This window comes from Carex rostrata, chromosome 4 (assembly GCF_964058835.1).
Source record: "Carex rostrata chromosome 4, lpCarRost1.2, whole genome shotgun sequence".
In the NCBI taxonomy this organism is placed as follows: domain Eukaryota; kingdom Viridiplantae; phylum Streptophyta; class Magnoliopsida; order Poales; family Cyperaceae; genus Carex; species Carex rostrata.
The window spans coordinates 14413036-14427848 of NC_135921.1; the positions used below are offsets into that span (position 1 = coordinate 14413036).

General features: G+C 33.5%; 1 protein-coding gene across 2 annotated transcripts; it reads right to left on the reverse strand.

Annotated features, from left to right (window-relative positions):
* Positions 1 to 873: 873 nt before the first annotated feature.
* Positions 874 to 5706, reverse strand: GUS3 (glucuronidase 3). 2 transcript variants are annotated; one of them, XM_078301790.1, is made up of 9 exons: positions 5268 to 5706; positions 4249 to 4285; positions 3951 to 4134; positions 3459 to 3607; positions 2262 to 2495; positions 1968 to 2157; positions 1724 to 1849; positions 1523 to 1622; positions 874 to 1432 (listed from the first exon to the last, which is right to left on the reverse strand). In XM_078301790.1, exons 1-9 carry the CDS (start codon positions 5511 to 5513, stop codon positions 1061 to 1063), a joined length of 1638 nt encoding a protein of 545 aa, XP_078157916.1. In that variant the 5' UTR covers positions 5514 to 5706; the 3' UTR covers positions 874 to 1060. The 2 variants fall into 2 exon arrangements, with proteins under 2 accessions (XP_078157916.1, XP_078157917.1); XM_078301791.1 differs by having other exon boundaries at positions 4249 to 4310; positions 5268 to 5701.
* Positions 5707 to 14813: the final 9107 nt, after the last annotated feature.

The following is a 14813-nucleotide window of genomic DNA, read 5'->3' on the forward strand; positions in this document are numbered from 1 at the left end:
AATTTTTTTTCTGTAGAAATTATTTTAAAATAATATAGACTATTAGATGGATCGCACAATACCGGAATACCCTACCACAAAAAATCTATCTAATATCCTGAAGGAACCGAGAAAAAGTTAAGACTATTAGATGGGTTGCATCCATTTTTCTAGTTTCTTCTACGGATCGAAATATATATTCAATCAATCTAATAACCTAAATTATTTTATTATAATTTTTCTAAATGAAAAATCTGAATTTTACCATGCAGTGGATTCAACTTTCGACTTTGATTCTCTGTATGGTATGGTTAACTGGGGGACCCCCACTGGTCCCGGTATGGCTGTGGTACGGTACCAGGGACCTGAATTTTAGGACCACAAAACAAAAGTTTCGATTGCGCCATGTGACCAACTGTAGTGTTGCTAATAAGGTATTTCTGAAAAAAATGCACACAATCGTGCAAGTGTATATTAATTGCATTCATAAATTTCAATGGCTAAAACCTGATGTTTTCATAAAGTTCGTATCTTTTTATCCTTTCCTTTTCAGTTTATTTAATTTCGTTAAGATGGAATATCTTTCACCCCAATTGTCTACAACCAATTTAGCACAATGACAGAAACCTTGTTTTTTACGGCAATTACCATTTTATTGTAATATAATTATTTAAAAGGTGGAAAAGGAATATAACGTTCATATCTATAATTAACAATATCTCATATTTGCAAAAAAATGATGCCATACATATTCGGATGCTATTGTCTACTTTTTGTATGAGGATAAATCTTTATTATGTCAGATTTATTTATTAATTTATTTTTCCCTTTTAAAAAGAAAAGAAGATAGTGGAGATCAAATATTCCAAAATCCAAGACTTGAAAGAGAAGCCATTTGTACAATTGCAAATCTTATATTTCTATTCCTCTCAAGTCGTTTATTATCCAATCAAACAAACGAGAATTAATACAAATCTTTCCAAGCCTTACAGCTTGGCAATAAATCAGACAACTTAGTTGTCCAATTTATGTTAACTTAACAAACAATAAGGATTAAGGACCCTCAATTAACCTTGCTATGCTACCTACAAGCTGGTGCATAGAAATAGGGAATATGTACAAAAACAATCGAGTATGGGGCAACCGTTATCGGCTGTGTGGCCTCTAATTCGATTGGCTCCAATTTGGGAATATTACCGCTCGAATCGATGCCCAAAATCTTGTTGTTTAATAGCATTGTTTGGCTTTGAATGTTGCCATCTTTAGGTGTCAAGTGATATTCTTCTCTTATGAAACCCATAGCTCTTTCACCAAATCCCTTTACATGTTTGGTTTTTTTCTTGGAATGCCTTTCATGTTGCTTTAGAGGTTTATACGCCTTGTTATTGGCTGAAATTGAGACTTCGGATGTTGTGTTGCCACTTAGGTTGATCAAAAGCAGAGTTATCCCTTCCTGAAATTTAGTTTTTTCTTTTTTTTTATTATCATTCGAAAGCAATGATATAGTTTTTGGAGATATATTAATTGTTCATGTTCAACTCACCGATCCCTTTGCACAGTGTGCATATGCACGAATTTTTTCTGTTCCGCTGAAGTTTGCTTTGAGAACGTTTTTACCCATTAGCCGATGCCATAAAAGAGCACTGTATAAAGAACAAGAGATGAATTTATGAAATTTTCTTTTCAATCCAGTTGCAAAAGGCATACACAGAGAAGAGGGAAGAACAAAGAGAAAAGAGATTACCTATAATAATCAGGGTTTGGTGCAAATGTTGTTCTATTAAGCAAGCCATAATTTCCACCTACTAATGACTGTCGGCAATATGTCTTGGTGTCATACTTTGCTGACATCCCGAGTTGATCCAGATACCTGAATATTAACTAATTATCAGAATTGCCACATATTGTACTCACACACGCTATTACAACTGTGATCATCATCATCATCATCATCATCATTAAGAAAATTTTGTTGAAGTTTAGCTCACCAGAAGCTGAAGACAAATGAGTCACTGACAAGGTGGTGTCCACTGTTGTAGGCCCCACCAGCCTCACCGACCCATGCAACAGTAGAGGTCCCTTCATTTTTTAATATACCTTGAAGGTTGCTAAATGTGTTTGCCATTCCATCAAGATAACTCGGATTAAGGATTTTATCAATGAGATGATTATCAACACCTGAGATGATTACAATAATTAGGTCATAGTGACAGTCTTGGTAATAATATGTTTACTGTTAAACAGACAAAATAAACACTAATTTGCGATTGAAATATACCTACCTGGTCCGAGGTTATATATATGGTGAGTCATCACATCTAGTGAGTTTGGTTTTGTTTTGCTAACAAGCTCTGTAAACCAACTCGCATCAAAAAAGCCGCCTGGTGCTATTACCAATGGCTTTGTTTGAAACCCTTGGTACGCTGTATCGACTATTAATTTTAGATTAATTACATCTGCAGCATATGTATCTGCATCTACTCGCGTCCCAACACCACTTCCAGAAAGTTCATTTCCTGTAAAACAAGTTGAACAATTTAGACATAAAAGGGTTGTGATTTACTAACTGTATATATATCAACTGCATGAACGGTTATGATTGATTTGTTTTTATTAAAGGCACTGGTACACCTGGCATTTCTTAGATGTTATTCTCGAGAATTGAATCCGCATCTCTCCGTAGAGAGATGGGGCTCACGCCACTGCGCTAAGCCCGCGGTTCCACGGTTATGATTGATAAATAATAAACAATGTTTATTAATTCATTTAATCAGATGTTTGGTAACTACTTGTTGTAGAAGGAATGGATAAAGTGTTAGTTGGGAAAGTGATATCTAACAAGTGATTCTTGTGTTGTAAGATTGGGCCAGTGAGCCTGATATTTATGTTTTTCAGGTTTCTGGTAAGGTGGGGTCCAGCCATGCTGCTAGTGCTTAATCAAGCTGTTGTTATTTGACTTTTTGTTACTAGTATACCAAAGTAGCCTAATGAATATGCTTTCATGATTTATACAAAGCTTTAAGAATTTTGGTTGTGGATAGGACCCAAGTAATTACCGGACCTGTTTTCATTCCAAATCACAAGTCATACATAACTTGCTATTATTTTGGTCAGATTTGTTCTAGCTTAATGCTTGCTCAGCACAAAATAATGCAACTTATAAGATGATTTACAATCTAACAGCACAATATTCTGAATTCAGAACCCAGCTTCAATACCAAAAAGCTAAAACAGGTTCAAACAATGATTGATCTCAAACAGGCCTTGATATTATAGGTTTTTCTTATTGATGAGTTGGTAAGCAGACCACTTAATTCCTCTTTTGGTAGCTGGTGTATAAGAGCACCACAAGTTACTAGTGATAATTGGTCTAACTAACCGATTAGAACTTTGATTTGATGTGTTCTTTTATAAAACCACTATTATTATCCTTTATCCGTGACCTTGAGGTTAGCAAACATGATTACAAGTTATCTCACCTAGTTCCCAACCATGGATTGTGTAACCCTTGTTAACCGAGTAGCGAATGAGAGATGCCGCATTAGAGGAATCCCAAGGGCCTCCATATGAACCATCAGACATCGGTATCCGTCCATTTAGTGCATTTAAACCAAAGTATATCTTAGCTCTGTCGAATCAAATATAAGTTTAAACAGAATTTCTTGAGGCTTCAGTACAGTAGCAGTAACAATTTTAATTTACAACCGAACCGACGAGAATAAATTTATTATTAACCAGTAAAAAGAACAGTACTTAAATTATGGACCTTCATTTATGAAGATATGATGTAGCAAGTATGATAATAACTAATAAGTAACCACCTCCCTTTGGTCCCGACCCAATCCTACTTGTATGTATATACAAAAACAACAAAAATCAAATTGTTCTATCAAAATGGACCCTCTCTGGAAGCTAATGTATTTCTTCTCATTATTATATACCCATAATTTTAGGTGAAATAGCAAACATACCCAGCCTTTTTGAAGAAATCATTCAGCTCATCCCATCTTCCCATAGGGAGGCAACCATTAGAGAAACCAAACAGCTGAGAAGCATTTTTGGTGAACTGGGGACAATTTTGTGGAGGCACCCTGGTATCATATATCACCTTATCTTGTAATGTACCGCCGAGTCGGATCTTTAGTGGAGAAAATTCTACAAAAATAAAGAAAAATCAGAATTAGTGCCATCAATACAAAGCTACCACATTTTAACTGAACTTAGTTATTGAACTAACCGAAAAAAAAAAGAAAAAAAGATTGTGGCCACCTTTGACGGCATTCAATAAGATGTTATTGGAAAGATCCTGCATGAAGGAAAAGATATAACACCTGTGTCAATCACCATTTAAAAAAAATGCTTATTTACTGGTATTTTTTTAAGGTTTTTCTATGAAGAAATAATGGGACACAAAAGGAAATTGTGTCCAATAAAGGCCCCAAAAAAAGAAAAATAGTTGCATTTTTTTTTTTGCCCCAAAAGATTATACAACAATAAATTACTAATAAGTGATTGTTCTTGCATTTAATTTCCATGTTACCCAATTTTCAAATATTAAATTGGGCACGCCAGAGAAATTTACTGTGGGTGTCAGAGACGCTTCTTTTAAAATAATGTACCAAGTAGATAGGTGGGCTGTATAATTCTCTCTCAAAAAAAAAAGAACCATTCTGACATGCTTGTTATAAAAATAATCTGTTGGGAACATAAGATAATTAGTTTAGTACAAATATTGGACAAACTTCAAAAATTCCTGAGTTTATTATTTTTAAAAAATATTATCAGCGGATGGACCAAAAAAAGTATCACAACTGTTTTAAGGGGCCTTTTTGAACTTTTTAGTCCCGCAGATTTAATTACAACTAAAAATGAGGTTCTCCCGGGGACTTAAATGGCTCTCTAGCTTATATCATTTAAGGGGATTTATTAACAAAGGGAAAACTGCCTTTCAAAACTTCATTTGACCTCTATGTTTGGTATTACCTTTGTTTCTCTGCAAATTTGGAAATGCTGATGAATGTAAAGAATACATAAGATGGTAAAACAATTGCCCACGCCTTTGAAAAAACTATGAAGGTAAGAGATTCTTATCATTCTACAGTTCTACCTCTAAAATAAAGTTTTCAGAGTATGATTGTGAACCCAATTGTGCAAACCAAAAATTAAGGAAAAAAAAAATTACCTCATAAACCATTAATGAAACCAAAATTACCCAGGAAAAAAAAAAAAACTAAGTTGAAAACCTGGCTACAATGCAAACGAAATGGAAACAAGAAGCAAACACTGACTAGATTAAGCATGGAGGCGAGGCCCCAGGCACAAGTCCCATAGTCACATTTCTCTGGGGGCCACCAATCCAAGGTGGCGCACACAAAATCGTCATCAGTGGTAGCAATGGGGTTGGTACCGTCCACTATGACCGCCGCACCGCCTGTGACACCATTACCACCTGCTGGTGCTACAGTGGCAGAACCCACCAGCAACATAAATGCCCCCAAACAGAAGCCCATTAAATGTAGCAGAAACCCACCCATTTTGAAAATGTACAGAGAGACGAAAACGCAATGCCCAAATGCCCAATGCCCCTGGAGAGAAAAGGAAGATCGAGAAGGGGCAGGGGCAGGGGCAGGGAAAGTATGGTGGTGGGTTTATCTCGTTTGGTGGGTAAAGATTGGAATTTTGTGGGAAGGAGGGAACAGAGGAAGGTGAAGGAAGGAAGTGTAGAAGAACAGTGCTTCAATGGGTTCTTAAATTTACGGGGGGTGACTGGACCCCACACATATGTTCTTTCTTTGCCTTTTTTCTGACCCTTGTCGTTCGTTCGCTGCTGGAAAGTGGAAAGGAAATAAATCTGCTGTTATTTCTTTGGAATAACAAGAGCTGTTATTACGATCTCAACCATTGATCTTCACTGAGAATCGCATATGTAAAATTTACTTCGTTAATATTCGTGCATGGAAAAGTTTGAACGTTTGAGATTGAATAACAGATTCCTGTTATTCGGAAGAAACAACAGGAGATTTATTTCGTGCTGGCAAATACCAAAAGGTTGCTTGATTTTACTTTTATGTCCTTGATCCTTGAGAAAGTTTTCAACTTAGGCAAAAGTGATTAATACTGCCACTAGATGATAATACACGAATTCACTGCATTACTCTTCAACTCGGGCCAACTTTGCAAATGCGATCTTTTCATCTTTGGCAGGGGCGGAACACACAGTGACAGTAGTGAGTAAAGGGATTAAGCTTCCTCTGTAAATTGAAATTTTATACTGTAATTCATTAAATTTTGTAATTTCATATGTATTAATATCTTTTAACGTCTTTTATAAAATAAAATTATAAAAATATAATCTCTATTTTTTAATTTCGCTCTTGATCCTTCGATTTAAAGTTGTAAACGAGATGACATGCTGAGTCGAGCTTTGAATTCAAAGCTTACGTTAGAACGAACTGAGTTGAGTCAAGTCAATTACGATCCGAATCAACATAAGTTGAATTAGGTTAAATTTGAACTCACTAGTTATGAGTTGAGTCAGAATCCAACGAACTCATTACAAACTTTTCTTTTTTGTTCTGAATTGGTAGCGAGCAAGTCATCAGCTACGAGTTTTTTTTTTTTTTTTTTATCAATAACTACTAGAATTACTCTTGTTCAGTTATCAGAATTTTTGCTAGATGCTCTAAAGAGATACTCAATATCATAATTATATGCCGTGTCCCGTGTGTCCGTTTCGTTTGATTCTCAACCTTATAATACATACAAAATATCATTTAATTGACTAATAAATATCATTAAGTGACTGATTAAAACATTACGGACAATTTTGTAATTTCATTAATCTATAAACAACCAAGGATAATTAATATTCACTACCATGATTATTATATTGTAAAGTTGATTCAAAAAAAAAAAAAAATCTTACAATCGTAATTTATAAAGCCGCAAATCATCAAAATTGTAGTTCATGTATAAAAGAAATACAACACTTAAAGAGTAATGAATACAAGTTCCAAATAATAGCCTAAGTAGATCTTTATGAAGAAATTTACCATTTTTAAAATTAAATTGACAGTTTATATATTACATTTACCTTGTTAAATAGTTCTTAAAGTAATTATCCTGGAAAGATATTGTAATACTAGAGACACCATTTCCGACAAATTAGTGTAGCTGCCCAACATTAATTGGAAGTTTGCAACACTACCAAAAGTGATGATGGATCTTGACCTTCTATTATTAGAATGAACAATCCAAATCTATTAATGACTAATCATTTTTTTACTATTTAAGAACAGTCAAACCCAACAAATTGCTAACTATTACCTATATTATATGCTGTATGCATCAGTGTATAAGACGAGTAAATTTAATATTTTCATTATTATGGAAAACCACATCCTTCTGGAAGAGAGTTGCAAAAAAATAAAAATAAAAAGCGTAGGGAATATCATCTTAAATTACATTTATGAATTGGAATTTAAAATACAATATTTGCCTTTAGGTAATATTGTATAATTTCTTTATCATTTGTTATTTTATTTTATTTTATGAGAGGACGGAAGGTCAAGCCATCCAACGCTCTTTTCAAATCCATGTTATTACAATAAAATATTTTCTCTATTTAGATTTCGAACTCATGACCTCCGATATTAAAGATTATGTGTCTTTGTCACTAAATCAAATGTTAATTATTTATATCATTTGTTATTTAATTAGACGTGATCAATTTTTTTAACACATAATAATATAATATTCATTACATGTAGATTTATTAGTAAACTCCAAATTAAACCTTCTTTTAGTTAATACAGTTATTTAAATTATAAATTTATTCATTGTCAACAGCAGTTTTCAAAATTGCTTAATAAATAGTAATTTTTTTTTTAAAAATGTAAAATTTGGTCTCCAAGCACATTTCAATATGGAGATCACATCTAACGGTTCGAATCGGTCGTTTGGACTTTCAAAATGAAAATACGGCGTGAAGTAGAAACGACCGATCCAAATCGTTAGATGTGATCTCCATATTGAAATGTGCTTGGAGACCAAATTTTACATTTTTTAAAAATTTTTACTATTTATTAAGCAATTTTGAAAACTGCTGTTTTGCTGTGAACAGTAAAAATTTATGGACCACCGGATCAGCGATTTTCAAAATTGCTTAATAAATAGTAAAAAATTCCAAAAAATATAAAATTTGGTCTCCAAGCACATTTCAATATGGAGATCATGTTGAGCAGTTCGGATCGGTCGTTTGGATTTTTAAAATAGCTAAAATAAGCCATGGTAAAAAAAACGTTCAAAAGAATGCACTAAAATTAATTTATTAACCTTTTTAATTTTGACCGATTGACTTTATACTAAACTAATTCGAATGTTTAAAAATTTCACATGTAGACGCATCACACGTAAGATAGGTGGGTTCCAACAGTTCAGATTCATCATTTGAAATCGATTTGATGGGTCTTGGAGTTAAACTCATCAAACACTTTGGTGAGGGTAAGAATACCTTAGTTCTACTCATATATATATATTGTTGGTCCCAAAGGCACCTAGAGGGGGGGGGGGGGCCGGGGGTGAATAGGGCCTTTTTATATTTTTGATCTAATTTATAATATTATAGTGTGTTTATAAGTTATTCTTGGCGGAAACTAGAATAACTTTGTCCTAAACTAAATGTAAAGTAAATAAAGTAAATAGCAGAGTTTAGAGACACTTGACATGAGAGTTATTTACGGAGTTTGGCACTAACGCCTACGTCTCCGGGGCTCGCGACCTTCTAGATGGCGTGCCTTTCTTTACCCAATGAGAAAGGAGTCCAAGGTGGAACCGGTGAGCCCTTACAATTCTTCTGGGAAGTCACACGGCCCTAACAACACAATCTGAGTCGCAAGGACTTCAAGGATTGCAAGGTGAGCACAAAGCTCAAAGTAGTAAATGATTCGATCACACATGATCACTCTAGGAGTTGGTTGATTGATTGAATAAGCTTGAGTTTGATTGTGTATATTGAAGTTGGAATGCACAAGCAACAACGGCTTTCTCTAGATCTGTAAATACGAAATATTAAAGTTGGAGGCGGCTAGAGTGATAATCAAAACCTTGGTATAGCTTCTATTTATAGAGAGCTGATAAAAAAGAAGTAAGTGGTGCTAACCGTTGTAACAGTGCAGGGGACCGTCACAACGGTAAGTCCATCAGAGTGGTTTGGAGTATAACGGTGGTCACTGTTGATCACGGTAGATGACCGTGACAACGGTTCCCATCACGGAAATCCTTTGGAAGAGTTAGCGTTCGGTGATGCTAAAACTATTTGAAGCGTCACGAGATTTGTACATGATTATTTATTCTGTTATCACGGTCACTGGACCGTGACAACGGTAGGCCTCACTTAAGTCAATCTCAAGCCTATTTTACCAATCTTACTATACGTTATCCTTAATCTTGAGTTAAAGCTTTAGCTATCCAGTGTCTTGTGCCTTCATGACCACATCCATGATATTGTATTGCAGTGTGTTAATTCATTCTTGATGTGTAATTACTAGTCATTTACTTGTCATGAACCTGCACAAATATTCAAGATAAAAACTGTAAAATGCAATTATGTATGTTTTGCAAATCTAGTCAAACAGATAAGTCGAGGGCTCCCAAAAGCCAACATATATATGTATATTTAATATATGTATATATGTAAATGAGTTTATAATAAAAAAAATCATTTATGGAATTTTTTGTTCCAGTTTTGGGACTAAAAATCGGAAATGGATACCGGAATTTTTTTTTCCGGTTTTAGACATGAATTTTTGGATTTTTTTTCGGTAATTGGTGCTAAAACCGGAAATTTTTCCGATTTGGATAGTTTTAGAAAAACAGCAGCTGTTTGGTTATTTTTCAAAATTTTATTTATTTTTTAAATATAAATAAAAAAATCGGACCTGCTCCAGTTGACAAACAAAACCTGCTCGAGTACCTAATACTGAAAGAGCACCGTTTCAGACAGAAGCAATTAATCAATCATACCTGATCAGATTACAAGTTTTGTTAGCAATTTTTTAAGGAGAAAAATAAATCAAATCAGAATTTGATATTGAAATTGGTAAAGATCAGATACGAAAACGAAAGTATGGCCCAGCCAACAAAAGACATAAATTTAAGCTGAGTATAAAGTCAAACATGTAAGTTTCCTTTTACCTTTTTTAGTAGTTTTCTCAGTCGCTTAATCATTCTGAACACTAGCTCCTTAGCAAGAATTAAGATATATTTTTTTAATTATTTTTTTTTTTACTTGAATCTCAATCTTCTGAGCCTTGAGACATTTCTATCTCAGAATTAAATCTCCTTAATTTTTATCTCCGGATTAAGATAACCGAACATAAGCTCTTTAGCACAGATTAAAATTTAATCTTATTTGTATTTCTGAACAGCGCCAACCGGACATTTTTTTTGTTTTTTTTTTTGAGGTGATGACCGGACATTCAATATCTGACCGAGCAGTCAGGTTTCAAAATACGCCCCTCTCTATTTTCAGTTATTTCTAAATTCAATTCTTAAATGCTAATTTTATTATTATTTTTCTTCAAATATAAAAAATATTGTTTTTGTTAGTGTACTTGCTCCTTGTATTTAAATTAAAAATATATAAGATGTGTCAACTGGTATGGTACAGACTTAGTATAGATATTTTTGTATCCATACTAGGCATTTGCTAAACCCGGAACGGGTAGAACCCGTTTTGCCCGGCCCGTACCCGTTACCCGTGGTACCCGTACCCGTTGCCCGGGTACAAACGGGTAGACGGGTACGGGTAATAAACGGACCGGATAACATGATTTAAAAAATAACCCGTTGTACCCGTACCCGTCTACCCACCAACCCGTACCCGCCTACCCGTACCCATCTACCCGCATACCCGTACCCGTTACCCGTACCCATCTACCCGCATACCCGTACCCGTTACCCGTACCCGACCCGTTTCACTTCAAAAAAATTTGAATTTTTTTGAAAAAAACAGAAAAAAAAGGGAAAAAATAGAAAAAAAAAAAAAAAAAAAAACGGGCGGACCGGACCCGTACCCGTCAACCCGCAACGGGTACGGGTAATAAACGGACCGGATATAGGTTTTGGCCCAATTACCCGTCTACCCGTTACGGGTTTTACCCGTACCCGACCTACCCCTTTACCCGTCCTACCCGTTACCCGTAACGGGTCACGGGTTACCCGTTAGCAAATGTCTAATCCATACCCATCTAAAATTAACTTTATATGTAACTTAAGAGTAGAACTAGGGTGCTCTTAAGCTCACCAAAGTTTTGGTGAGCTTAACTCTAAAACTTATCAAATCGATTTCAAATGACGAATCCGAACCGTTGTAACCCGCCTACCTTATGTGTGATGCATCTACATGTGAAATTTTTAAACATTCGAATTAATTTAGTATAAAGTCAAGCGGTCAAAATTAGAAGGGTAATAAATTAATTTTAGTTCATTCATTTTTTGAGCGTTTTTTGACCGCTTGACTTTATACTAAATTAATTCGAATGTTTAAAAATTTCACATGTAGATGCATCACACGTAAGGTAGGCGGGTTTCAACGGTTCGGATTCGTCATTTGAAATCGATTTGATAAGTTTTAGAGTTAAGCTCACCAAAACTTTGGTGAGCTTAAGAGCACCCTAGTTCTACTTGTAACTTAATATTACATGTTAAGCATTAGTCTTATCTTATCCATACTTTACCATCATCAGTAAAATTTAAAAGATAACGAATAAATAATGAATAAATATTAAATAAATTGATATGACCTAAAAATATAACAAAAATATAAATATATTATTTTAAACTTAAAAACATCTAAGAGAATATCACAAATATAATTATTGTTCTCATTTCATCAAAAATACAAATTAAATATAACCTATAAAATAATGCAGAACTCAACCCTATCATTAATTATAGTATGCATTAAAAAATTTTCATATATGATTTTATAATGTATTAATTACTTTATGCTTAACATGTAATAAGTATAAAATAGCTCTTATCTATATTATTATAGATTCAAATAAAATTATTTTTGTTCTTGTTTTACTTTAATAAAACAGTTACAGATATATGTCCATCTAATAAAATACAATATAAATAAGTTTAAAAGTTTCATCGGCACCTCTATTAACAAAATTTATCCAGAAATCGCACTTTCAATGTTGGTTGGTTTCAGAACGGGTCTTGTAACCTAGTTTTAACGTTAGCGAAGAGCGGGTGACCTCACAATCACATACACACAACACATCTAATTTAATACTTTAATTCACTTGGAGAGTAAAATGTTAAAAAATATATATCTTTACTTATAACAGTGAATTATATAAAATATATCTCTACTAGCAAACTGTTCAATTTTTTTGTGTTATGGAGTATAGACCGAGTCTATCTATAATTATCGTATTAGTCGAGTTAAAAAATAGCAAGAGAGAATGTATTTTTCGGTGGAGAACTGGAGATGGATGGAATAATTAATCAAATTAACTATTGTCCACTTGGTCACTAAAAAATAATATATTTAGCTATTTCGAGGAAGGATTTCTGGATAAGATAATTTAATTACTGGATAATGTGATTGGCGAATGGCGAGAACAGTCGGCGATGGGGCTGCACATTCCCATGTTGATTCTCTGATTAAATCTGTGCCGTTCATTTTGATAGAAATCTGATGGATTCAGAACTTCAAATATCGCAAGTGTGAAAGACGAGGGTTTGAGTGTGAAGATATTAACAAAGCAGTTTTTGCTTTACACAGCAATCGTATGCTGTATGATTATGAAACAAAGCTGCTCTGTCAATATCTTTATCCGATGATTTGACCGGATAAAACCAAGCCTCCTTTTCAGAGACTGCGGGCGCTAATTATAAGTTATAACCCATAACGTATTAGGTGAGAACTGAGAACATTATTATATGTAGATGAGTAGATCTAATTAGATCTTCCTTATAGTAATTGGCTAGCTAGGTGCAAATAAATTACTCATAATATTATAAACTTCTAACGGCTTATTCGGCGCCCCATGAAAAATCAAGAGAATTGGATAAGTGCAGAATAATAAATGGAATATATATGAAAGAGTTTTATGAATATTTTTCTTTTGTTGCAAATAAGTCCGTGGATAATTAATTACTAGTATAGTTTTTTTTTTTTTTTTTTTTGAGTAAAGGTTGGAAGTCAAGCTACACAACTATTTAATATCTTTGTAATATAACAAATAATTTTCTCTATCTGAATTATATAGACCATGTGCTTTTGCTATTAGACTAAATGCTAGTTCTCATTACTAGTATAGTTATTTTTTTTAGTCTTTCCTCAATAATGCGATAATTACTATGTAGAATCTTGATAAATAATAAGGACTAAAAGTGCCACTGGAATGGATTTGACCCTAAACATTTATCTTAATTTCACACTTTTTCAATCTTTTAAAATTGTGTTTAATTTTTAATCTGTTCGCACCCATTTCAACATTATTTTAACACATTTTTTTTTTTATTCTCCTCTGCTGAACAACGCCCTCAAGTTTCAGCTGTTTTGACATTATATAACAAACTTTCACATAATACTGATGTTAATTTTGAAAATAAAACACTCGCACAAACTCCTCTGCAGATGATGCGGACTCGGGGGTAGGTACCGATTGTAATTGAGAGTAGTCAGCAAAGATACAATCATAGAAAGCGTTTTTGGAAAATTGGATATCTTATTTTCCAAAGCTACATTACAAAGATGTAATGTTATTACATTATGTTTTCTTTTTTTTTAAAGTTTAGATATTCGATTTAATATCCAAAACCTAAATTTAACCTTTGAGATAAAAAATTAATTGGTGCTACAAGCAGGAGATCCTTAACAAGAACATATAATATTGTCCTCTAATTAATAGTGCGTCAAGTCGATGGATCAATTTTCTTGTAATTTTTTTTAAGTGTTTAACAGAATTACATAATTTGTTACGAAAAATATTAGTTAGGAAGTCTTTATCGATCTTAAATCTTAATGCAATTTCAACGAGATACTTTTCCCCCTTTCACAGGAATCACTTGACAGTTGACACGTTCAGACGCCCATCAAGGCCTATTTCTTAATTTCCTTATCAAAGTAGTTCGGATTATGTTATAAATGATATGATATGGGATCATTTTCTGATTTAGGTCATGTTTTTAAAGGATCTGATTTGAGATAATAATTTTTGGATTTAGGTCATCCTTCGAAGCTTGTAATTATCTCAGATTCAAATCAGTTTAATTTTTACAAGTTATGAAATTAATTAAACCCGACAGAATTTTCAAATCTCATCAAACTTTGTCACTAGACATTACATTACATTTCAAGTCGAATCGAATGATGAATTCTTCGGATTAAATTCAAGTTTTGCCACCTCTATAATTAAGTCCGCATGCTTTCTATCTTGTTCCTTCAGTGACACATTACCTAAGCAAGACTTGTACATCCGGGCAATTAAAAGAAACGTGTACATGCGTGCAACACAGCTGATTTCTTTTTTGCAACAACTTAGTTTTTTCGTCAAAGCAAAGTTAGAAGTTGGTAAGATATTCTTTGATTCTAGTGTGGAGGTATATATGTTTGAATTAATTAAGAAAAGCTATTATTTGCTAATAATTAATCATTGTAATTTGTATATATATTTTACTAAATACCTAGTTTGTAATATGTTCTGTTTTGATACTGGCACCAAAGAGATGATACCAGCTGACATTGTAATGGTTTTCATATTAATAAGAAACTAACTTTTGAAAAAAAAATATAATAATCATTGTAAATATGA